At 42.5% G+C, this 27,491-nt stretch overlaps 1 protein-coding gene across 4 annotated transcripts in view; it reads right to left on the reverse strand.

The window, feature by feature from the left end:
* Positions 1-27,491, reverse strand: part of Aig1 (androgen induced 1) — a 224,868-nt gene that overhangs the window by 25,707 nt on the left and 171,670 nt on the right. For all 4 annotated transcript variants that reach the window (XM_052751081.1, XM_052751079.1, XM_052751080.1 and 1 more), the window contains one exon: positions 14,977-15,092. In XM_052751081.1, the coding sequence (XP_052607041.1) occupies positions 14,977-15,092 (116 nt within the window). The remainder of the gene's footprint in view (positions 1-14,976; positions 15,093-27,491) is intronic.

Below are 27,491 nucleotides of genomic sequence, written 5' to 3' on the forward strand. Positions count from 1 at the left end.
TCCCATGTTATCAGAACATCCCGTTTCTCCATCAGCTCTTTCTCTTTTTTTTAACTTGTGTATTTGATACTTTCCAAGTTCTACCTCTATCCCCACTCTCCCCCCAAAAAATTCTAGTAAGAGAGTTGTCCAGCAATTGAAGGATTGCATAAGCGAAATATGGTCGTTTGGGCTGGGGTGAGAGTTAAGTACTATAGTCAGCCTGCATAGTACTTAAGCATAAGGACTCAATCCCCCAGAACTCACACTTGAAAAATCAAGTCTGTTCCTGGGGCTTGCTGGCCACCTGGCCTGGATGACTTGGAGAGCTCCTTGTCGGGTTGTGGCCATCTTAGTTTCTGAGGCAGTACAGGCTGAAAAAAACGTGTGCTGAAGTGGTGGAGGAGGGAAGGTCACAAGTTCAACACCATGCTGGATTACATCTTTGGAGCTGGAAAGATGGTTCAGCAGGTCAAGTGTCTGCCGGTCAAGCCTGATGACCTGAGTGTCACATGTCAAGGTCAACAGAGGGAAGAGACTCCATGAAGCTGTTTTCTGACCTTATATACATGCCATTTCATGGTGTACACTCTCACCCCTGTATATCATGCACATGAACAACAACCATTTTAAAAAGATTTTTAAAAAATGAGATGGATGATGCCTGAGGAACAATTGCCTAGGTTGTCCTCTGGTACACACAGTCCCATGCATGCACGCACCAATGTACACAGGCATGTATGCACACGCACTCACAAAATATCCACCTGCACCCAAATGCACACATGCACCAGAACACACACATACACACACACACACACACACACACACACACACACACACTCACACAAAATATCCACCTGCACCCAAATGCACACATGCACCAGAACACACACACACACACACACACACACACACACACACACACACACACACACTCAGAATGTGGTATGTTTGTACATGAAGTATTATTCAGCTCTAAAGAGGAGTGAGTTGCTCATACAAACTACAACATGCTAAATGAAAGAAGCCAGTTATAAAAGGGCACACACTGTATGAGTGCTATCTGTTTGAAATGTCCAGAAGAGTCAAATGCAGGTAGAGTGAAAGCAGATTAGTCATTGCTGGTGGTTAGTGGGGGTTAGAGAATAAGGAATTGCAGCCTAGGGGATAAAAGGATTCTCCTGGGGGATGGTACAGATGTCTAGGGGTTAAAGTAGTCACACACCAACAGCCTCACACACTGATTGCACATGTTAAAGGAGAATTTGTGGTGTGCAAATTATTTCTCTCCAAAACAAAAACAGCAAGGTAGAATTATAGATAAAACAAGTTCTATCATACATTGATAGTTGTTGAAAATAGAAGATGGGGAGAAACTATATCACCGCCCCCCCCAATGCTGTGGGATGGTCTGTATGTCAAATGTGTTGCTGATTGGTCAATAAATAAAACACTGATTGGCCAGTGGCCAGGCAGGAAGTATAGGCAGGACTAACAGAGAGGAGAACTGAGAGAACAGGAAGCTGGGTGAGGGAGACACTGCCAGCCGCCACGATGACAAACAGCATGTGAAGATGCCGGTAAGCCACGAGCCATGTGACAAGGTATAGATTTATAGAAATGGATTAATTTAAGCTGTAAGAACAGTTAGCAAGAAGCCTGCCATGGCCATACAGTTTGCAACCAATATAAGTCTCTGTGTTTACTTGGTCAGGTCTGAGCGGCTGTGGGACTGGCAGGTGACAGAGATTTGTCCTGACTGTGGGCCAGGCAGGAAAACTTAAGCTACGCCCCAAAATAGAACAGAGGAAATTCCAGATGCCTAGTGTTTTACACACCTTCATTTTCACATTTAGATCATTTTATATCATAAAGAAAGCCACAGTCAGACAGTAGCAAGTCTCCCAACTGAATGTCACCAAACCTGTGGGTCCAGACTCCTTTGGTGTCGCATATCAGATATCCTGCATATCAGATATTTGCATTAAAATTCATAACAGTAGCAAAATTACAGTTGTGAAATGGCAAGAAAATGACTTTATGGTTGGGGGTCAGCACAACATGAGGAACTGCATTAAAGGGTCCCAGCGTTAGGAGGATTGAGAACCGCTGTGCACGAAGGTCAGGCTACAGCAACAAGCAGAAGAGGCATAGTTCGTACATTCAGAACATCTCTGCTGGATGGGTAGAAGACTCTTAAGGGACAATTCCAGCAAGCCACTGGGAAGAGGACACTGAGATCTAAGACAGATGGGGAAATCAGGAGTTTTCTCGGGAGAAGTGATGTTGAGGGTGTTAGCTAAGTAGGGCAGGGGATGGGATTGGAAGCAGAGTGACAGCCGAGAAGAAAAATGTGAAAAATGTGATGTCTTAAGGGAAGGAAGAACATGGCATGGGTATTAGAGGGTTCACCAGAGCCACAGAAGGAGGTTTATTTGGGAGGAACTGGCTCACTGATTAAGGAGTTGAGAAGTCCCACTGTCCACTGTCTGGAAGCTGAAGGTCCAGAAAAGCTGGTGGTACAGTCCTGCCCAAGCCCAAATCCCTAAGAATCATAGCTTCTGAGTCCACAGGCTCTAGACCCAGAAACTCTGATGGCTGAATGTAAAAGACAGCCATACCAACCCAAGCAGAGACTGCAGGTTACCCATCTCACACCATTCTTCCCACCGTCTTGGATGAGTCTGATATTTATCTAGTCTGTAGAGTCTCGTGCCAACGTCTTCCCAATGCACCATCACAGAAAACTGGAAGGAATGCTTTGAGAACTATCTGGGTTTCTCTTAGCCCAGATTAACACCCAGTATATCTGAGGGACAGAGAAAAGTTAAGTGTGGCTGAAGGACAAAAAACAGCGGATAACAGTCAGGTGACTAATAGTCAGGGGCTAGATTATATGGAGCCTCTGCAGATTTTGTCCATGTATTTTAGCAGACAAGCTCTCTAGGGGCTCCTGTGGCTTTGTTCCCATTCTCTATCTGATTGAACCTAAGATCCTGTGTGTGGATTGCACCATCTTTTGGTACAATCTTGGGCTGAATAAGAACCGAAAAAGAGAAAGTTCAATCCTTGGTGTGGCGAAAAATTTCCTACAATAAAGAAACCTTCATCTGCAATTGGAAATAATGTTAAGAATAAAGGTAAACTTGACAAGATGAATTTAACTCTGCTGAAACTATGATTTAATTTAGAGAAAGACTGAATTTTACAATGTGTCCCGAATGGTCATTGGTCTGCAGTGGTCTGAGTGAGAATAACCCTCATAGACAGATGTATTCGAATGCTTGGTCTCTAGTTGGTGAACCGTTTGGGAAGGATTAAGAAAGGTGTGGCCTTGTTGGAGAAGCTGTTTCACTGGAGGTGGGCTTTGAGGTTTCAAAAGCCTGAGTCAGGCCTAGCCATCCACCCCCCTCCCTCTCCCTCCTGCTTCTGTTCCCTACTCTCTGACTGCTCTTTGTGGAGCAGATTTAAGCTCTCAGATACTATTCCTGTGCCATGCCATGCCTGCCTGCCTGTCTGCCATGCTCCCTATCACGATGGTCATAGATTCATCCTCTGAAACTGTAAGCCAAGCCCCCAATTAAATGCTTCCTTTTATGGGTTGCCTTGTCATGGTGTCTCTACTCAGCCATAGAAAACTAAGACAGGGTCATTTTCCAGCGAAATAAAGCTTTCATCAGATTTCTCCACATCAAAATTAGAGATGAGTAGATGTTAGATGCGATGGAAAGGTTACTACAAGGACACTTCAGGAAGACCTTTAACTCAGTCAGGGTATGGCTTTTGAAACCTAGGAAATTTTCAAAACTGAGAAAAAGAAAAACCTAAACCTACTTGGACATTTGCTCCTGTCATACAAATAAAGAAGTGATACACTAGAAAGGAGGGTTTTTCTTTTAAAGTTTGTTCTGGGATAGCTTAACGTCCATGTTAAACTCATCTACCTGGAATAGGGTTTGCTATAAAGATACCTGAAAGGCAAATAGCATGATTTCACACTAAACTCAATTTAAAGATTTCTTTTTATTTTCTATCATTATTATTTGTTTGTTTTGAGACAGGGTTTCTCTGTGTAGTTTTGGTACCTGTCCTCGATCTCGCTCTGTAGACCAGGCTGGCCTCGAACTCACAGAGATCCTCCTGGCTCTGCCTCCTAAGTGCTGGGGTGAAAGGTGTGCGCCACCACCTGGCCCTAATATTATTTTTTTATTCAGATTTTTATTAAATTTATTCATTTAGTGTATGTGTCCGTGTGTGTGTGTGTGTGTGTGTGTGTGTGTGTGCATAAGCACTTGTGTGTAGACACAAATGTGAGATAGTGCACACTGGGAGATCAGAAAATGTCTTTAAAAATCTAATAAAATTATATTTAAATCAAACCAATTATATATGAATTAATTTCTGAAAATTTTATACATGCAAACAATGTATCTTGGCCATATTCATCCCCACACTCTCCCCCTCTAAATTCCCCCTAGGTCTCTCAATATATCTATCTTTTTCTCAACTTCATCATAAAAGAAAAAGAAAACACTGAGTACCGTTAGTGCTGCTCATGTGCACATGTGTGTGGAGTCACCCACTAGGACAGTGGTTCTCAACCTGTGGATCACAAGCCCTTTGGAGGTCCAACAACCCTTTCATGGGGGTCACATATCAGATACCCTGCATATCAGAAATTTACATTACAATTCAAAACAGTATCAAAATTACAGTTATGAAGTAGCAATGAAATAATTTTATGGTTGGGGGGCCACCACGACATGAGAAACTGTATTCAAGGTTCGTAGCACCAGGAAGGTAGAGAAATACTCATTAAGGCATAAGCAATTTATCAATGGCTGACCTTTTCCCACAAAGAATAGCAACTCTCTCATTTAACAACCATCAACTGCCATTAGCTCCCCAGGTCGGGGTGGGGTATCCAGAGCTCCTTCCCCGTCCATATTAGAATTTTACCTTGTTCTTGATCTTTTGGAGGTCTTACTCAGGGAACAGGAGCTGCTGTGTGTACATGTGTGTGACTGCCAGGTCATCACATTGGACAACAGGTGCCTTAAGCCATCTTGTCAGCCCAATACTTTTCTAAACTTCTTAATGGATTGTTTGGTTAAAATTTCATATAGGTGGTGGGTAGCGAAGGGAAACCACAGGTCCTGTGTTGCTGAAACGGACTTTGCCTGAAGTGGCAACTCTTTGGCTCACTGACAGTGTCTCACGAGCTACTCACCCCTCTAGGAGGATGAACAGATCTAAACAGAGTCCTCGTGACAATTCTTGGATTTCTCAAGAGGCTGGCAAGAATTTATGAATGAATTGTCACTTTTTTCTTGCAATCTCCTAGCAGAGCTGAGAAGTCAGCTCATCTAAACCACAGGATTCCATTTACTTCTTATCCAATGTTTTTCCAACCAGATGTCATGGGGCTAAGTCACTTATGGCTCTTGCAAAATGGTTTGTATTTGTACCTGTAAATTTATGCATTGTTTCAATTTATGTAAGATTTCTGTATGCCATTCTCAGATTTTAGGGGTGAGTTACACATTTGCTTTTTCTGCTTTCATGTGAAAATTTCACAGCCCAGGGACACGTCATCATGCAAAGAAAAATAAAAGTGATAACAAAATGGAAATGTCCCTCAAAAAACTTCAAACTAGGAAAAAACAAACTGTTGGGGGGAGTTTTAAGTAGAAGGACTAACATGATGAAATCTGAATTTTAAAAACAAACTTTCTTGCGAAGAAGAAGTGAGGAAATGCATAGGAGGCTGTAAAAGGTTGCTAAGAAATTAGAGCCACGGCAAGGGGATGGAAAAACAGGGCCTGCAGAGCAGGCTGGGGAGCGGCCATCAAAAATGGGTGGCAGGGGAAGCGGGCAAAACACCCACTCACCCAGCCAGCCAGCTGCCAACCACTAGAGAACCCACTCAAAGAAGGGTGTTGTGACAAGGCTGAAGAGGAAAAAAAAAAGAAACAAAACAAACAAGCAAACAAAAAAGAACTGGGGAGATGGCTTGGGTGGTGAAGAGTTTGCTGAGCAAACCTGAGAATTTGCTCTCTAGCCTTTACAGAGAAACATCTGAGCCTGGGGAAAGTACCTGCAATCCCAGAGCTAGGGAGGCAGCTGAGAGAGGTGGATCCCTGGAGTATCCTGGCCAGCCAATCCAGCTGGACCCAGGGGCTCTTGCTTCAGTGAGAGCCCCTCTCTCAAAAACGGAGCTGGGGACTGACTGAAGAAGAAATCCAAAGTTAGCTTCTAGCCCCCATTTGCACAGAACCTATAAACACACACACACACACACACACACACACACACACACACACACACACACTCACTCACTCACTCACTCACTCACTCACACACACACATCCACACACACAGGCACGCAAGCACACATGCACACACACACACCATTAGTGGAGAGAATTGAGGTCGACTTTACGCTGCTGCCGTACACAAGTGTCCACAGTCCTTGGCTCTGTTTGTACCCCACATCTCTGGCTGTGCAACAGTGACCTTTCTTTTGCCCCTAGGACATCTTCTTCCTCTCTCTGGACCTTTCAAAGTCTAATTCTTGTTCATCCTCGATGGAGCACCGTATAGGTTACTTCTGTGGGCAAGCTTTTCACGACCCTTAGGTAGGTCATGGAACCTTGCCTTTTTATTTTACTGCATCCTTCAGAAGACCACCATCTTTGTGAATAGAGAAAAGCTTCCAGAAACTGCTTACCTCCCCCATCTATGCACTGTCTGGTGAGTGGCAAGCACTCCATAGATGCTTGTTTGAGAAAGTTAATGAACTTTGTTCTGTATCAACATATCTACATATTTCCAAATATGGAAGAATAAAAATATGATAATGATATCCAAGGCAGTTAGATGCTTCTCTACCTCTGAAAATTATTAGGGGGAATCTTTTAAATGTAATAGTTCAAATTTTTTTTATGGTGATTTGAGAACAAGTTTTGCTTGTTATTTTCATTCTTCTTCACTTTACATTCCAGTGAGTCCTGACAGCGGACCTCTACTCTGGTCCAGCTATCTCTTCTTCTGAATTGGCACCTTTATTTTCAATTAGTTTTTTATTTTGTGCCTCCAATGCAGAGAGGCACCTGTCTCCCCCCCGGGTTATTGCTGGCCATGGATGCCACATGGTGACGGTGAGCCTGGAGCCACTGTAAAGGCATGTGAAGAAACCCTCAAATGCAGCCCACCAGAGGGCATGCTCTGAGACTCCAGGTGCTCTCAGGGTCTCAGAAGCCTGAGACAGCTCCCCTCAGGGAAGCTGGGAGGCCGTTAGGAAGTAAAACCCTCTTCTACTTGAAATGTTTCCAGTGCATAAACTGGATCACCTCCCGCATGAGCTGTCACTCCAGCAGAGTGTGGCCTTTGGGGTTTCTTCCCGAAGTTTACGAGCTTGTGTTGGCAATTTAAGTAAATCAGGCAGGTGGGGAAAGAGACAATAAAGCTGAGATTCAATCTTAGAGAAATGGGTAGCAGGGACATTGTAGACACTTTATGTGGTTACTATTGAGCAAAGTGTAGGGCAGGTGTGATATATGTTCATGTAATAAATTCATATCCATACTTTGCTTTCATTTAAAACTCACATACCATCGTAATTTCTTTTATTAAGCTAATGTAAGACTATTTTCTGTATCAGTCTGATTGTTGTCATGTCTAAAGATGATTAACACTTAGAACCTGTAGACAAGGAGGCTGTCTTTCTTGTTTTGTTTTGTTTTTGGTTTCTCTGTGTAGGTTTGGAGCCTGTCCTGGAACTCTCACTCTGTAGACCAGGCTGGCCTCAAACTTACAGAGATCCGCCTGGCTCTGCCTCCTGAGTGCTGGGATTAAAGGTGTGCACCACCACTGCCTGGCCTCTCTATCTTCTTTAAGACTTTGTTCGGATCTTTCTTTTACTCTGGACAGTAAGGGGAGGGGACTTTGAGAACAAATACTGAAACAAAACTCAAACCCCATGACTCTAGCTCATTTTAAAATCCCCTGATGGAAATGAATAAGAGATGCCAATAATGCTCCACAGAGAAGCTGAACCAAACGTGAGGCATGAGAGAAGGATCCCTGAAAACAAGGCACCAAGGCTGGGGCCTGAATGATGAGCAGGACTGAGAGAGACGAGAGTGGGACTCCTAGTCTGGAAGAAGTGTAGCTAGAGTTTTCCTGCCTGACCCACAGTCAGGACAAATCTCTCTCACCCGCCAGTCCCACAGCCGCTCAGACCCAACCAAGTAAACACAGAGACTTATATTGCTTACAAACTGTATGGCCGTGGCAGGCTTCTTGCTAACTGTTCTTACAGCTTAAATTAATCCATTTCCATAAATCTATACCTTGCCACGTGGCTCGTGGCTTACTGGCATCTTCACATGCTGCTTGTCATCGTGGAGGCTGGCAGTGTCTCTCTGACTCAGCCTTCTACTTCCCATCTTTATTCTCCTCCTTGTCCCGCCTATACTTCCTGCCTGGCCACTGGCCAATCAGTGATTTATTTATTGACCAATCAGCAACACACTTGACATACAGACCATCCCACAGCAAAGAAGTGATCTGGGTGGAGGTATGGAGAAAGAGAAAGTGTCACAGCTGGGAGGAACTTACTGTGCTTTACAATCAGAGAGGTCACAGTGGCTGGATGACTAAGCTATGACCACGACTTAGTCCATAGGAGCGAAGAGAAATCTACACACTCAGAGCACTTAAAAAAAAAAAAGTGATGTGATCTGTGGACAGACAGGAGAACAAGAGTGGCTCAGGAACCTGGATCACAGTGTTACCCAAGAGGCAGAGCAAAGAGTGAGGATTCTGAAGATGCCCGGGATGCACAACGCCTGGCAACTGGTGGTCTGTTGTTGGCACCAGAGAGATGACTTCAGGATATCCGGTGTGTTTCCGACATGAACACCAGGTGGGTGATGATGCTGGTGGAGGGAAGGGATGGGGAGATCAGGTATGGCCTGAGGGGGTTTGCAATTGCTAAACGAGTAGATATGGTACAAGCTTAGGAGAGTTTCTGAGCTGATGGCCTGAGATGGAGGGAGGTTTCGCAGTCACAGGAGAGACAGGCTGACAATGGGAAGAATGAACGAGGAGTTGGTACTGGGTTCTGAAAAACTCCAACATGGAGTTTGGGGTAGATGAGAGAGCTAGAAAACTCACCTGCCCCATGCCACAATGAATACTCTGAGGGACCTGGAGCAAACTGTCAGTTGTCCACGGAGACTTCTTGTTAGAATACAAGAAAACAATGCCTTCTCAACCAAGTGCTTGTGAAAAATGAGCAGATTGGAATAATGGGAAAGCAATGACATTCTCAACTCTCAGGGGAAAACTGAGCTCTGGAAATAACTTAATACATGAACCATAGGAACATTTCAGAAAAACGCTTTCCACATTCCTAATAAGCTGCAGAGACAATCAGCATGAAGGAGGATCAAGACCCATGAGAAGAACAGGGCGCAAAATGGAAATAAAAAAAGTTGGATGAGAAAGAGACTCTGCAGACATGCAGTATTTTTTTTTCTTTTGCCTAGAGAGAATGCAAGACTTTCCTGAGGGTCCCTATGTGTTCATTAGTCTTCACAATTCTGAGAGGCAGATGCTTATTCCCATTTATAGTAGGCAAAAATGAGGCCATGAGGGGAGCAGGAATTTTTTCCCAAGATCCCAGGGAGTCAGGAGCTGAACAGAGCATCTGAAACATCTGTATACCCACGTCTAGACTAAGCCTGACCCTCACCTCTGAGGAATGGAGCAATGGGGAAGGGCGCTCAGGGGCCTCAGTGACCTAGCATGCTCAGAGAATGAAGAGACCGACAATGGTTACTACACAGAGCGCCAGTGATACGGTGGCCATTGTGTGCCAATTTCTGATTATTGTGTGTGTGTTGTACCTGTGTGTGGCGCGTGGCATGAACACAAGTGGGACGGGTGTATGCACCCTTGCATGTACCCGTGAAGGCCAGGGCAGTTTGACAGGTGTCTTCCTTCCTCTATCAATTTCCACCTCCTACTGCCTGGAGAGGAGGTCACTCACTGAACCGGAAGTTCATCATTTTGGATAGGCTGGCTAGCCAGGAACCTCTCAGGATCTGCCTGCCTCTGCCTGTCAGTGCTCTTCACACGTGTGCTGAGAAATCAAACTCAAGTGTTCACAATTACAAAGCAAGTACCCCTTCTTACCCACTGAGTCATCTCCCTGGGCTACCCTTTCTCTAGTCTCATGAAATCCTCACTAATCACCTTCTTCTTCTTCTTCTTCTTCTTCTTCTTCTTCTTCTTCTTCTTCTTCTTCTTCTTCTTCTTCTTCTTCTTCCTCTTCCTCTTCCTCTTCCTCTTCCTCTTCCTCTTCCTCTTCCTCTTCCTCTTCCTCTTCCTCTTCTTCTTCTTCTTCTTCTTCTTCTTCTTCTTCTTCTTCTCTTCCTCCTCCTCCTCCTCCTCCTCCTCCTCCTCCTCCTCCTCCTCCTCCTCCTCTTCTTCTTCTTCTTCTTCTTCTTCTTTTCCTAACAGGGGCACTGAGGACCACAGGGAAACACGGCTGGTTCCCTTGACCTCTGACTGTGGCAGCACACATACACTTACTTGTTTGCTCTTTGGAAAATTTCTTGCCTCGAGGCTGCTCTTGTCATTGGGCCGCTGAGACACCTCAGTGCCAAACTTTCCTCTGTTAAACCAGATTCCCATGAAGCTTACCCATCTCTAGACACAAGTGGAAGGACAATAGAAGTCTCAATGCTGTACCTCCTCTCCCCTCCCCTGGCTCAGGCAGGCTGTCCCATGGCTGTCCCTCCCCTCCCCTGCCATGTCCTTCCTGGTTCAGCTGTGACAACTGAGTAAGGCTCCTAGATCAGATTCCAGCCACAGCGCCACCACTTCCCAGGGTTTCTCTCATGCCTGCCTTTAGTGGGTGTGTAGAGATGCTTCCTTTTCTGAAGGCACCACAGAATTCAAACCGAATTAGCCATGGCACTCTCCCTCTTTCCCGGCTAGGCTGGGAGCAGATGGTTAGGGAAGATGGTGTAGAGAGTCATGGTGAAGAGTGGGCTGTTTGGTGATGGGGATGGAAGCAGAGTCCTTGGCCGCTCCTACTCTTACCCTTCATGAGCCCCAGGAGAGATATTTCACTCTAGAATGTGAGGCACTTATAACCCGGCTCTTTGAGCTTGGGCGCAGTTCTGTAATTCCAGAAAATCAGAAGAAGAAGAAGAAAAAAATCAATCTCAAATACTATGAAAGACATAAAAGTCAACAGGGAAGGCCGTTATGGTAGAATAAACTGTTCAGGTTGAACCGGGGAAAAACGTAATCTTCTAGTCAAAGAACAACTACACGTTGGCCATATTTGTTCAACTGGTGAAGAAGCATCCTACTGAATGGGGCTTTAATGTGATCTAAAATTCCATTTTCTTTCTAATTTTTTTCTCATGTATAAGAATATTATGTTTTAGAGTACAGTGTAATTTTTTTTGTCAAAAAATTTTCTGTGTGTTTGAAGACAATGCATATAAAGAGAAATGTGTTTTCAGCAAGAGCTTGAGAAAATACAGAAAGATGCCAATAAGAAAACAAGACATAATCCAGGATTCTGTGACTGAGATGAGTTTGATGGGACATAGAATTCAGATCTGGAACCATTTGGGATTGGACCATAAAAGGGAAATCACACTGCATTCTGATTTCACTTTATTTTTTTTTTTTTATGTTGGGAAGTTGTTTAATGAACACATTTGGGATAATGAGATTTGGAATATGGAATCTGTCTAAAACCATCAGGGCTGTGAGACAATAAAAATGATATTTTCATGTCCCTTAGAGTTGTTTTGGATTTCTAAAGTGAAGACTGAGTGAATGAGGAGAGTGAATCACAGAGAGCGAAAGTACTTAACACCCTAACTGAAATTCTCAAATCCTCCAGAAGAAAACATTAGGAGCTTTTATCGCTGTTGGCCGTGGAGCCTCTGAGAACCAACTGCAGCAAACAAAGTTTTTGCTGTGATGGCAGTCTTGTTCTCAGGGCTCCATTAAAACACCACAGGGTCCCCCCAACCCCTGCAGACTCATACTCATACCATCCTCTTCCATAATTTCAATCCTGGGGTCCAAAAAGGGGAAGCAGGGGAGTGCAGCCCCAACCCAAGGAATGGGGCTTAATTCCTAGACTTGACTGCATTTGACGTTTTCTTCAAAACACACAGAAAAGCAAAAACTCACATAATAAATTCATCCACAGAATGACTCTTCACACAGGAGAAGGCAGCCGAGGGCATAGTTAAAGGTGTGGACTCAGCCATGTTCCTGGGCTTGCACTCTTGTTTTGGCAAGAGGCGCGAAGTTTGTCTTAGGCAAGCTAAATATCCTCTGTGAGCTTTCCTTCCTTCTCTGTGAACTGGGTAAGAACTGCCTATGTGGCATGCTCAGCGTCTTACGAAAGGGTACAGAGAAATGTGTAGGAGGTGACGGCAGTGGGGAGGTGTATGGGGAAGGAGTTGAGAACTCCTCAGAAATAGACAAACATTTGAGTGACTTAGAGGGAAACTCAGTAGGCAGGCAGAAATGCTTATGAGGAGTCTGGAGTGACCTAGGGATGCTAAACTTGGAGAAGACCCAGATGACGTACACGCTCAGTGGTGCCAGCGAAAGGTATTGCTTCCTTCCTTTCTCAACAATCTAAACTCAGGGCGAGAATAGAACGAGATGGAAAAGGGGACTTAGGCAATTGGAGAGCCAGAGTCCAACAAGAGTAGCCAGACAGCCTGGCCAGCAGCCCTGAGGTATAGTCAACTCACCATACTCAGCACTGTAAAGAAGACCCATTTATTCTATAATTAGCACATGATAAGCGGAATGGTTTCTCCCATCTTGGCGGGAGGTTCTGGAATGTTCAGTTACAACATGGGTATGCTATCAGAAGATTTCATTTCCTGAATCTTTCACTGTTGGGTCACTAGTACGTTGGACTCCAAGACAGTCTGGAAGGGAGCAAAAGCCAATACCTTTTTTGACAACAATTAAACCCTTGGATTTATACAATGTGACATGGCTCGAGGGGCATTGTTTAGCTTTTGGCAGAGCTATGAATGCCTAGGGCAGAACACCAAAGGGAAAAAAGGTCTACTTTGAAAGCTCTCTCAGAACAAATCTGAGGGAATTTGCTGGTTAATGCAAGTACATGTCTAAACAAGTACTGGTTTGCTGAGGGAGTACATGGGGCTGGCAAGCCTCACTTGGCACAGAGACCATGAGTAATGCTTCATTTTAACGAGGGATCTTGGGGGTCTATAATGAGGACTGTGTGGTATTTCCCATGCGTCTTTTTGGAACGTGGGCTGATTGTATACCCAGCGGAAGGAAAGCCATCAGAAAGAACATAGTTCGTGAAAACCTCCCGGCTCTGCAAGATCATTTCACAGCACATGAATAAATTCTCAGAAATACACCACAGCTCCCAGAGAGAAAGAGAGCTTCCCTGTCCCTCATGTAAGCCAGCACACTGGAGTGATGAGCTTGTAAAATAAGTGTTAGGGAAGAGAGCTGACTTTGAAGGCCAGAGGCAGTTCCAGACAGCACCCTTGAATGACTGAACATCTTCCATATTTGATTCTTCTGAAAGCAAGAGTCTTTGAATGTCAAGTTCATGTTTACAAAGCACATAAGTTCATTTCTAAGATACAACATTATTTACATATCATCAGCGAGACAAATTTCTTGGACTTTTTCTATCAGAGAAAGTTAATATTTAAGATTCTGGACAGGAAATTAAAAAAAAAACAAATAAACAAAGAAATAAGCAAACAAACAAAAATACCAATCTATAAAGTAAGTGATTAGGAAAACAAACTTCTCAAGTCTTCATGACTAACTAGTCTTTCACAAGTTGGTGGTCTGGCCAGAGGCAGATAGGGTAAACTCTATTACCTGCTTATTCTGAGGTCTGGACTCTGAGTATCACTCATATCCAAACACATATTCCTTTTTCCTGGTGGTCAGTGTTCTTTCTTCTCAGGCCTGGGATATTATGTTACTGTTTAGATGAAGCCTGTGAAGTCCTGTACTGGCTACTCTCTTCTCCATCTCTAGGCAGGATGGAGCAAAATGCTCCATGGAGACTGGGCCCCCAAAAGAGCTTAGGATTTGAGCAGGATTAAAATCCATGTGAGGTATTTGGAAGAATGCTATCCAGTGCTCCAGGCCTAGAAGAGGGGATGGTGACCGCAGAACCTAGGAGAAGAGAGTCCCAAGAGGCCGAGATGCTCACAGGAGGAATCCCCTCTTTCTGTGTCAATATATCAAAGAGGACGTGGACTTATAAAGAGAAATTTAAAAATTCTCTGTTTTAGGATAAATGAGTATAGTGAAGTATTGAAACATGATAAAAACTGAAGTAACATGAAACAAAAATTCTTATCAGATAAATCTGGCACCCCATGCTTGGGACTTCAGTGTGCCCAACAGATCACATGGTGATCCCTTGTGGTTTATTTACCCCAATATCCAAAAACAAGTAAGTTAAATGCATTCTACTTATAATGGATCATTTTTGATAGGTTTTAAGTAGGTCCATAAAAATGTACATTTTCACTTACAAAGGTTCGTTCATTTGCTAGGGTTTGTTAGAACCCCTACTTCCCCAACAAAAGCAACAACAAAAAACAAAATCCCCAGCAAAAGAAAAAGCCTTTAAGCTATAAAACTAGTGTCCAAGAAAAACATTTAGTTTGAAAACAAGTTGAAAAACGTAGTCTTGGAAGGCACACTGCTTACATGGGATTGTTCAACAAATTCCTGCTGTGTGAGGTTTGGCATATATTTCTAAAAATATAAGCATCTGGGGAAACAAGACAAAGCCCAGGTCTTGGACCAAATGAGGCACGCAGTGTGAATCTGTTAGTGATTATATCCATAATGCAATCTGTGCTCAAATTTAGCAGTGCAGAATCGAATACAGTATAAACGCCCAGCAGGCACGGTCCTTACCATAATATATAGCCCACGGAGAAGGTGCATATGGCGGCGAGTCCACTGCTCCTGCTGGGATACTGATGGTGGGATGTCCTCATCTCGATTAATATAAAGGGTAAAACCGTTGTGTGCTGGAAAAGAATGGGGAAGATTCTTATCATGGCCTCTTTACAGTAATTTCTCTCCAGCAGGAGAACGAATGGTATAAATTCCCCTGAAAGACCCACAACAGACAGCCGTGCACAGCTCTCCCATGAGAGCATGGATATAAAAATACGTACTGCAGCAACTGCTCGATGAGTATTTTTTTTTTGTCTGTACCTAAAGTTTTGAAATTTTATTTTATTTGATATTCACAATGGGAAAGTTTTATAACATAAGAGGGCACAAAGAAAAAAAAAAGAGGGAGACCGAAGAAAAGAGAGAGACCAAGAGATGGACAGTTAAGCACATTTGCATGATCAGCTCATTCTCCATTTTATACAGTCTAGGATCCCCTGCCTAGGGGATGGTCCTGCTCACAATTGAGGTGGGTCTTCTCACATCAAATAGCATAATCAAGATACCCCTTCCCCTAGGCATGTATAGATGTCCGTCTCCAGGTGAGTCTAGACCCTGTCAAGGCAACAACGAACACAAGCATTGTTGTTACAGTTGCGTGTGCTATTTTTTCTTTTCTATGCATACTCCCTATACATAGGTAAGATCACACTGTGAGGACAGTTTTGGTTTGGGCTTACCACAGTATTGTAGTTTAAGAATATTTTAAAATTTAAGTTATATATGTTTCTCTCTATCTATATATCTATATATACATATATGTATGTATGTATACAATGAAAATAGCATTTCTTTTTTCCTTTTATTGAAGATAGATTTTTTTCTCCCTGATTGGTTTTCCTTCTCCACTCCTCCTAGTTCTTCCTCATCTCCCCTCCCATCCGGATCCACATCCTTTCTGTCTCTTGTTAGAAACCAACAGGCACCTAAGGGATAATAATAAAACATGATAAGATAAAACGAAACAGATTGGAACAGGACAAAACAAACAAACGCAAGTAAGAGAGTCCAAGAAAAGGCACAAGAAACACATACAGATGCAGACACACTCGTTCGCACACTCAGACATCCCATTTAAATAAAAAAAACCAGAAGCCATAACATATAAGTAAAACCTGTAGGATAATAAACAAATAAACAAATAGAATTAGAATAACAAAAGCCCTGACACCATCTGTATATATTTTTAAATAAACACAGTATTTCCCTATGATCTTTCCAACATCCTTACTGTTATTTATCCTTCTTCCTCCTTACCCTACCTCCTCTACATCCAGTTAAGTCCTGTCTGATTTCTCCCTTTCCACTTTCAAAATACTTGTGATCTACTGTTAGCCTCCCTTGAGCTCTTTCTCCAAGCCCCGCTGCCACTTCCTACTTTCCCAGCTTCTGTGGTCACTCGAGGTGATATATTCAAATCTACAGATCCACAAATAAGAGAACACGCATTTTGCCTTTCTGGCTCTGGGTTACCTCACTCAGTTTAGTATTTCCCAGTTCTATCCATTTACCTGCAAATTTGATGATTATGATTTTCTTTACATCTGAAAAGAATTCTATTGTGCATTTGTACCACATTTTTCTTATCCATTCATCAGTTACCAGAGATTTAGGCAGCTTCTATTTCCTGCATATTGTGAACAGAGCAGCAATAAACAAGGTCAAACACATCTCCGAGGTAGGATGTTGAGTTCTTCAGATATATGCCAAGGCGTGCTATAATTCGGTCATACGATAGATGTGTTTTTAGGTTTTTGAGAATTCTCCACACAGATTTTCATAGTGGTTGCACCAGTTTTCATTCCCACCAACAGTGAAGGAGGGCTCCTCTTTCCCACATCCTGGTCAGCATTAATTGCCAATTGTTTCCTTTATTTTAGCTATTCTGACTCAGGTCCCGTGAAATCCCAAAGTAGTTTTGATTTGCTTGTCTTGATTGCTAAGGATGTGAAACACTTTCAAAGTTACTTTTAATCATTTCAAAAATTCAATGTGCTTCATAATAAAAGTCCTAGAAAGCATATGAATGGAGAGAACATATCTCTACATAAAGGCTATATATGACAAGCATCCCACATCATCCTGAATGGAGAAAAACTTGAAGCAATCTCATTAAAATCAGAAACATGACAGGGCTGGCTACTGTTCTTGCTCCTTTTCAACATATTGCTTGAAGTCCCAGCTACAGCAACCAGGTAAGAGAAGGAATTCAAAGGGATACAAATAGGAAAAAAAGTCAAAATGTCCCTATCTGCAGGGGAACATCATAAAAATTCTACAAGGGAACTTCTAGAAGTAACTAATACTTTCCTCAAGGTGGCAAGATACAAAATCAACTTACAAACCCCATCAATCTTTCTATATACCAACAACAAACACATTGAGGAAGAGAGCATGGAACCATTACCATTCACAACAGCCTCAGTAATATCCAGGGAGAAACCTAACAAAGGTCGTGAAAGACTTCTTAATGAAAACTTTAAATCTCTGAAGAAAGAAACTGAGGAAGACATTTGAGGATTTTTAATATGCCACTTCAAAATTCTGTTAAGAATACCAGTCTTGACCAAAACTGCCTAAAATTTACAGTGTGGATGTTCTCAAATTTATATAACCAATTTCTGTTCTCGGGCAGTAAATGACAAAAGGCTTTCAGCTTTTCATTTATTAGAAATGTCATGGTGTACATCCCTTCCTTCGGATGTCAAGTTGCTTCTTTAGAGTGAGAGGCAGTAAAGACTTCAAGGCTCCTGACACAGACAGTCAAATCCTGTGTGTAGCAACACCATGTGGGAACGTTGAGTTTGTACCAGTTTGCACTCACACTGTGTAGCCGTGGATGTGACATCTGAAAGTAGAATCCCAAGGAGCAAAATGGAACAGTACTTTCTTCTTCTGCTTTAGTGGCTACTGTACATACCAAGCATGGTGGGCCAGGACGACAGAGATGGAACTGTCCCCATTGAGAAGGATAAAAAGAAGAAAGCCACTAAGTTTCTGAATTCCCCACAGATCAAACACTTTTGGTACGGGAATCTGACGGAAAGACATACGATATGGTCTGAGGTCTTATGGAAAACTGCATGCCCCCCATACCCCCACATCTTCCACCTTTGGAGACACTCTTCAGAGTTCAAAAGTGGCAGAAGTGACTATGGAGCCATCAGTAAGTTTCAACTCTATTTAGCGCCTCCTGAACAGCCGTGAAAAACTCTTTGTCCTGATCGTGCTGTATTGTTTACATAGTCAAGGAAAAGGCAGGAAATTGAATGTTAGGATTTTCAAACTCTAGCATTTTAGCAAAATGGAATCAGGTGGCAGGTAAGTGTTGGCAGGTGAAAGACACGTTGGGGATATCAAGATAAGTAATTTTGGAAAAGGTTTCTGGCTCATATTCATAGAGAAAATAGAAAGATGTGGTTTTGTAGTAAGTATTCAAGTGCTGGACATTCTTGGCCTCAGAATTCTCTTCTACATCCCATCTATCTCTGAGTATTCATTAGCAAGAGTGTGACATTCCATGAGTATAAGGTGAGTGACTCCACAGATGGCTAGCTTTTTTATTCCATCTTTTATCTTCCCTAATATTGTTATTTTGAAACAGTACAATCACCTCTGTAGTGAACTATGCAAGAGGTACTGTGTGCTAATGCAGAGACGGAATGCATTTTAGAGATGGATTCTATTGTTTTTCCCTTTCAATCTAGTTACCTCAGATGACACTGGCTGGGAATTTCACCAACAGTTTGAGATATCAGCAGTAATATTACAGTATAAAAATCAAAATGCATGTCTTGTCAAATGTTACACAGAAAAAGATCTGCAAACTGTACTTTTACTCTGAGCACAATGTTGACCCTGAAGGCCTGGGTGGGTTATAAGTGACAGCATTATGATTTGGACTGGTTATTATGAAGGAATTTCTAAACTCTACTTCTTCATCCACTGATCCAAAGTGAGTAGAAAATTGAGCCACTTTTCTATGAACTTAGTGTAAACAACGGACTCAAATATGCTCAGTTGCCCAGTTACTTTCTTGTACCTAGCATGCCTGCTGATGATCAGATGTTGTACTTGGCAAGGTCACAGTGTGCTTTGCTGATGCCAGACAGGAAGTGGTTTGAGAAAAGGAAGATCTGATAGACCACTGTGTCACCAGCATCTTATGTATGAAAAAGGGGGCAATGGATTCCATCAGTGACCTGGCCACTGACAAGGGACTTTCATGTGGCTAGCTGCACATATGAAGACGTGGCCAGTGGCAAATCACAAGGGAGGTATTTTTTTTAAGCAAGGTAACATTTCATCATTCATAATTTTCATGCACAAAAGAATATACAGTCACCCATCCAAACATTTTTGGTACAAATTATTCCTACTTATAAATAAATAGTATCTATCAATAAAACAAACACAGTGTCAAGTATTTACCCCAAATATCAATGTCTTATAAAGTTTCATGAACTAAAAAAATTGGTAAGTTATGTACGCTCCTGCAATAACTGAGCTGGAAGGTTAACTCTGGAGCAGCAAGAAGGATGCTTACTTTAGAACTATATGGACAAGAACCCCAGTGCCAATTGACTCCCAGGTAGCACTCCACCTCAAGGACTTGAGCACACTCCACTCAAGGACAAGATATATTTTCAATTAGGACCATGGCTTCATGGGAATGGAGAGTTTGCATTTTGGCTTGCTGGGCTAGCTAGTAGCACTTAGAGAAGACCCTGGCATATAGGACACATAATAAATATCTGTTGTGATACTTTTGAAATCATGTTCTAAGAGGATACTATTAAATTCATTCTGCAGATGAGACAACAAAATGCTCAGGTTATCTTGCAAAGAGTATCCCAGAGCTGCTAGGTTTGGAAGGATGATTTAAAAACAGGTTGTTCTGAGCCCACCTCCAAATCGTCTCTTTGCATTAGAATCACGCATGTGTATGAACATAGGGCCTCACACATCCTAAGCAAGAGTTCTACCACTGAGCTATATCCCTACCTTTCCACCTCCTTTCACTTTTTATTTTAATACAAGCTTTCACTAAGTCACTGAGGCTGACCTTGAACAAGCTCTCCAGTCTAAGTAGGCCTTGAACTTTTGGTCCTTCTGCCTTAGCTCCAAGTAGCTGGAATTATAGAACGGTGTCATCAGGCCTGTTCCAGAACTGTGTTTTAAAAAGATACCCAGTTGGATAATACCAGACTTCGTAACCCTGTGACACAGATCGTGGACATTGTCTTCCAACTGTCCAAACTATTTTAGTTGAAGGTCATAAGAACCCGCAATGTCTTTATTGCAGAAAAAAAAAAAAAAGAATTGTCTTGTAGTCCCTGTGGCATACTGTCATCTCAATAGCAGTAAACAATAAAATCAGCCACCATGCAGCCACAATGCAGTGGCGTGGTGACAGTTATGGGTAGCTGGAAGCAGAGTGAAGAATGGTAATTCTACAGTGTTCCTAGGTAGAGGTAGATCCATTTTGGAGAAGGAAACATGGAGACAGTTTGGTCACCAGCTCTGAAGAATTGCACTGGGTTATTCTTCAAAGTTGTTGTTACTATGATCTGGATGTGGGCTTGTTCCCCAAGGGCTCATGTGCTAGGAGATACGGCCTTCCCTGTAGTGAAGCAGGGACAGTGGTTCTTTAAGAGGTGGAGATTAGCAGGAAGTCCTCACGTCATTGGAGGCACGCTTTTGGAAGGATTTATGAAACCCCATCTTTCTGTATAGAAATGTGGTCTCTTCCATCTGCTTACATTCCAGCTTGAGATATCACCTATCATGGTGTTATCATCAGGGTTGAATCTCTAGAATTATGGGTTAAATACACCCCTTCCCTTTATAAAGTTTATCTGCCTTAGGTAATTAATTATAGCAGAGAAAAGAGACTAACACAATTGTCGGTGAACAACTCCTGCGTGACTGAGTTTTGTGTGATATTTTGTGTTCCGACAAATAAAGCTTGCCTGGAGATGAGAGGGCAGAGCTAGCCACTAGTTAACCATAGAGGTGGGCGATGATGATGATGATGATGATGATGATGATGATGATGATGGTGCACACCTTTAATCCCAGCACTTGAGAGGCTCACACCTTCAATCCCAGCACTTGGGAGGCTCACACCTTTGATCCCAGCACAGGATCTCGGTGCCCTTTGATCAGAGGATTCAGAAAGGTAAGAAGTCACTAGTGGTTGTTCCTTTGCTTCTCTGATCTTTCAGGTTATTACCCTGATATTTGACTCCTGGTTTTTATTGATAAGACTAAATTCGCGCTTTGGAGTTTGACTTGTTTCTAAGTACTATGGGGATGGTTGACTGCCAAATGAGTCAACACTGTATCTGATCAATATAGAAGCTTTGTCTTAGGAAATACTGGTCTAAGATATAAGTAGTTATCATGTACCAAACCTTGTTATTAATTGTTGCTACTTTTGATGACAAGTTGTACTGGGAAGACTATATCCTAAATAGGGAAGCATGAAACTCTCATGGCCATTGCATCTGTGTGTCTTCTTAATGGGTATGGATAAGTTCCCTGTGGTGCAGCAGAGTGACTTCTGCCATGAACTGATCAACATCGTGTGGCCAAGGTCTAACACAGACTGGATACATGGGGTAGGGTCTCCCTACACACAGAGCAGTCCTCAGACCCAACAGAGACATGGACACATAGAACGCCTTGTGATTTACCTGGTACATGATGAGTGAAGAGACAGAGGAGAGAGGAGGCAAAAAGAGCATTTGCAGAAGATGCTGAAAGGAACAGTGTGGTGTAGCGATCCAAGACAATTAGAAGGCTGGCCTGTGGGACCTAGTGTGGGTCCTGTGCCTCCTTATCACAGACTTCAGGTGGGAGACTTGCACATCCTGATGCTTAAAATCACACTGTGCAGAATAAGGGGATGGAGTGACTTAGTGCTGTCGAAGGCTGATGTTCTGAGTTTGTTTTGCACATATATCAGGACTGAATAATCTACAGCCAGGTACAAAAGCCTATGATGCTTCTAGGGACCCACCAATAAATTAATAGTTTCTTTTGAGGCCAGACGGAAAGACGGAATTTCAGAGTTGAAGATAATTTTTACTTTCTCTCACACAGTCCAAACAGTACACATGGATAGATGAAAAGGTCTCTGAACACAAAATGGCCCAGGCGGAAAAACTCAGAACAAGGCCTTGCCACAGCTTCTGGATTTAAAACAGACAAAACATTTTTTTTTCTCATTCAGTGCACATTTTCTTAAATATATCTAAAGGGAAACTATTTAAGCCTTAGAAATGGAATATCACTTGCCATAAAGAAAAAAATAACCATAAACACAAATACAATGAAATTCGTTCAATGTAAGGTGTTTATCAGACATGTTTGCTTGAACAAGACCTTGATTATGAGGACTTGTACGTATTAAATAGGGTTGTTAATAAGTATGAGAGGGGTAGTAAAGACACACTAACATGAAACGGAGACTTTCCTAATGGAATCAGAAGGACAGTGAACAAGGAACTATCCTTCACTATGTGATTTAGTAATATTTAATGCCAGGGCTCTGTGCCATATAGCTTACCTTGCATATTCTTAGAGCTATGGCTATAAGTAGGAACTTGAAGTCCCCCAAAGGGTCATGTGTTAAGGGCTTGAGTCCCAGCTTGAGGCTCTTGGGCTATGGTAGAAACTTGAAGAGGTGGGATGTGGTGGGAGGTATTCAGGTCACCAGGAGTGTGCATGAGAAAGGCACTGCGGGAACCTGGTCCCTTCTCTTTCTGTGCGTCACTTCTTGGCCATGAGGTAATTCATGGCTTTGCTCTGCCTCACATCCCTGCCAAGAGCAGCAGGGCCAGCTAATTATGGACTGAAACTCAAAAGCTAAGAGCCAAAAGAACCTTTTACTCCTGTCAGTTGATCATCTCAGGGTTTGTTAGAGTAACCATGAACTGATTAACACAAATACAGTTTGTACACTGAGATGCCCTAGAATAGTTTGTTGATAAATTCTAGAACTACTAGGTTATTTGTGAATAGATGTGTTTTTGCCAAAAATATGGAGAGGTGTGCAAGTAGCAAGTCCAGATACTTATATAGGAAGAATGTACTGTTATTTAACAGTATTAAAGAAACAGGTTTATGCTGCACATGGATACGGACTGTAAGATCTTTATGATTATTTGTGATGGCAACCAGCAACCTATACACAAAGAGAAGTTTTTTTTTAAAATCTTTATTATTGACTCAGAGAAGGATAAAACTACATATAGTGGCACAAAATCAGGGGAATAGAGAGATGGGTGAACCTGAGGTCATCTTGAGATCATTTTATGTACCCAGAACTGAGAGCTGTAATCACAGCACTCAAAACCAGAGGTAACAAATAAGATTCAGAGACTGCTCTCTGCCATTTCTCTCCTCATTCTCTTCTACAAAACACCCTACCCCATAGGGGAGTACTTCTCTCTTACCATTAGAAGAAAAGCCAGCTTTGGAATGTGGGGCATAAGCAGTTTTGTTCAGTAAAAGAGAAAGAAGTACTCCAGTGTCCATCTTTGTGCATCTGGAGGGCACAGGCAGGCTCCATGGGGTTCTCAACACCATAGGTCCATCACGTACCAGATAACTGGGTTCCTCTTTCATGTTAGGGTATCTAGGTTCTTACATTCCTATGATAATAGATGATCACAAATTGAAAGATATCCCTGCTTATATGCTTGTGAACATCCTTGTGTGTGTACCCATGTCAGTGTGCACTTGGGTGCCTTGGTGCACCCAGACTAAGGGCAAGAGGAGATGTGTGATTGACCCTGCCTGAGAGGATGGGGTGAAGGAGTCCCTCATGAAGTCCATCAGGGTGACAGGTCCAGCAAGAATAAAGCAACGTGAAGCCCTGCCCTCGTGCATAAAAAAACTGCACACTCAGATTACAACTTGAATTTTCTTTTTTTGACCTTGGTCACTTACATAATAAAAGGGGATTAAATTGAGAAATCTTTATTTGGTGATAAAACAAGAAGGAACTTCCAGGTTTAAAAAATGAAGTCATATAATTGGAAGTGATAGAAAGGGTAACATCATAAAAACGGGAAAAACCACAAGACACTGGCGTACCACTGTCCAGCTGACTTCGGCACTCTGAATGTACGCCCAATGGTAGATGAGGGCAGGAACAACTCTTGGGGTCACTGCGAATTCAGAATCAGTGAGGCCTGTCACCTCGTTCAGGGGGATGAAAACAAGCCCCCAGGCAGCTTGGAAACAAACTGATGCAGGTTCATCTGTGTGAACCAAAGTTCTCAGGGTGTGGTCAGGTGGCAGAGGTGGGGGATGGGGTGTGGGGTGGGGAGGCACACCTGTGTTAAAGACTCTACAAGGCTAACTGACTGATAAGAACTTTGTGACTATGGACAGCTGAAATGTTGCCTGTCTGAAATCTATTTATCTTAGGCTCTCTTCATAACCCAAGCTCTGCATCTGCCCTAGCATCCTTGAGACTGTCAAGTGAACTCTTTTTTTGGGGAAGCGCCAATAAATGGCTAGTGTCCACCAAACAAAAAATTGATTTGTGACTTTGTGTTCTGTTACTATAGAAACATCATAAAAATGTTACCGTGTTGGACACATGACTTGGGGTAACCTGACTTGATGTTTCTGGGCCATGGTGTTCATATTGACTCCCACATAGGCTTTTTTTTTTATTCTCTTTGAGGCAAGAGCTGTGTTTTCCTATGGGCAGTAGCGAACCTGAAATCTTACTTCTAAATCCAACTAAATGTTTCATTCTGAAATTTTTATTAATTCTATTAAATGGTCAGTTTAAGGTGTGCTACCCCATAGCAGACATACTTTAGAGTTCACAATGGAAGGAACTACCAATTTCAACTACTATGCTCTCTGTCTTTCCAGATGCTTCCTCTTGGCATGGGCTTTTCTTTCCTAGGTGTGGAGGTACTGGTTTTAGTTTGGTGGTTCCTGTGAACATGATGTAGAATCTCTTTCGATGGTGTCTTTGTAACATAGTGTTGACCATCTGTTCCTGCTTGCTGTGACGTCAAGTTAAATGACTTTTTACCCAGGAACAGCCTCCTGTTTGAAACGAGGTTAGAAATTGTGACCCAGGGTCAAAAACATAGGTTCAGGTAGAACCAACACAAGCTCCAGAATGTTCCCAGGCACTGGCCAACTCCTTCATAACCTGAGTACTCGACTTCAGATGCATTCAGCTCTGACATCAGTTCCAACAACTCCTAGGATATGGTTTTAATCACTAGAACAAATCAACTAAATAGTGTCACACATTAAACACAGACATGCATATTTCTGCATCATGGAAACAATTACCCTGGGACAGTAACATACTAGAGGGGCTGTTCTAAAGAAACATTTGCATGTATTTTTTAAAGTGACTTGAGGATAGTAAATTCCTAATAATTGTATTCATGAGGCACTGAGGGTCTACGGCACTAAATTGGGAGGTGCTACTACACTGTACAATCTTCTCCTTATGTGCAGCTCAGCATCTTATGGACCAACAATTATAGTTTTGTTTTGTTTTGAATGGATGCCAGCGATGGTGCACACCGTACTATGCAATGGTACAGTGGAGTTTCCAGCTTTCACTTCCTCTGGGAACATCCCACAATTAGCACTGGTAGTTCTCACAGCCTAGCACCTCTAATTGCTACCTGTAGACAGAAAGTGATGAGTGTGGTGAGCTCCAGGCATGGGAGACCTGGTGCAAGGTCCCCCCCCCCCCCAAACCTCTGATCTCATCTGGTGGCTCAAGGAAAGATTTCACACAGCAGCACACCTCTGAGCTGGGTTTCTACAAGGGTCCAGGGGTTGACATGCAGACAAATGGGCAAGGGAAGGAATTGGCTGACAAGCATAAAAATAAGTCATGGCACAGTGCACCAAAGCGATGTCACAACGGTACAACCTCAGAACACACGAGTGAAATGAACGATTAAGGCAGCTGTAAGCTGAATTGTGGGGGATCTTTTCATGCATCGCGCCAAATTCTTCTCCCTCCATAAGCCCAAATTTTTGCTGTGGATTTCAAGTATATAAAGATAAGGGAAATCAAATGGATATCAATAAGAAGGAGATCAAGCTGGAGGCCAAGTGAAAGACGGAACAAGGAGAGGAGGGACTTACTCGCCATTCCTCTCTCACTTGCTCCTTAGGGCTTCGTCTCTGTCTTGGCCTCCTTCTAAGTCTCTACCCTCCTCTTTCCTACCTCCCCGCTCACTTACAAGTCTCTTTTATGCTTTCTTTCCTTCTTAACCTTAATAATAAATGTGATACAAAAAAAGGAAAAGATTAAAAAAATACCTGCTGGTCTACAACTCTGGTTAATATCTATTTAAATATATAGAAAGGAGACTTTTCCCTCAGTGTCTACTTCCCTCACTTTTTAAAAAGAATATTTTTTATTTTATAATTAACTTAATTTCACTTATTAGTCATGGATTCCCCTGTCCTCCCTCCTCCCACCCCCAGCCCTCCCCCCAACCCACCCCCCATTCCCACCTCCTCTAAGGCAAGGTCTCCCCTGGGGAGTCAGCCCAGCCTGGTAGGCTCAGCCAAGGCAGGTCCAGTCCCTTCCTCCCTACACCAATATAAAAATAGGAATAGCTTCCATCTACTGAGATGATGTATGCTGAGTTTAGAGTAGATAATTTCCACTTTAATCTTATTTAATTCACAAGAAAAAGTCCTGTACAGTGGTTATCTTCACCTTTCTATGTGAGGAATAGAGGATCAGGGGATTAACTTGTTAAAGATAGTGTAGAATTCACACATTGTGCAGCCAGTGTTTCACTAGATCGCCCTAACTCCTATGCCTAGGCTTTCAACCAAGACACATGCTTCTCATGTTCTTTGTTCACGCCTTTGTTCATCCATTCACTTAGTAAATATTATACTGATGGTGCCTGTCACAATCCCAGGTACTTCAAATGGAAACTCAGAACATAGTAGGAGAAGATTCTTATTGGTCAGCTGTCACCGGGGATGCCTTTTAATTAGCCAAATACAAACGTGAAGTCTCTCACCTTAGAGAAAAATGTAATTCATTAGAGTTGCTAGCATGAGATCCTATGATCAAACTGGCTTATGCCATGCCTACAAATAATGATTGATTTTGTAAATTACTTTATTGTATGCTAGGGGCTGTTCATACAGATTAAAACCCAGTTATTCCTTATAATATAACCCTTTAAGCAAAGTTCATTATTACCATCATAGTCAATTTCATTTTATATAAAATAAAGCACAGGAAAGTTAGGAAAATCGCTCAGGTTTACCCAAGTGGAAAGTGCTGGATTTGAGCTCAGATTCAGGTAGTCTACATTCTGGGTCCTGTTGTGAATCATTATGTTCTATGTTGTCTGTGGGACACCAAGAAATATGGTGGGGCAACAGTTAATGTAAGACCATCTATTACAGAAGGGTGATTTTTTTTTTTTGCCACG

The sequence above is a fragment of the Peromyscus californicus genome, unplaced genomic scaffold (genome assembly GCF_007827085.1).
Source record: "Peromyscus californicus insignis strain IS unplaced genomic scaffold, ASM782708v3 Scaffold_22__1_contigs__length_63687245, whole genome shotgun sequence".
NCBI lineage: Eukaryota > Metazoa > Chordata > Mammalia > Rodentia > Cricetidae > Peromyscus > Peromyscus californicus.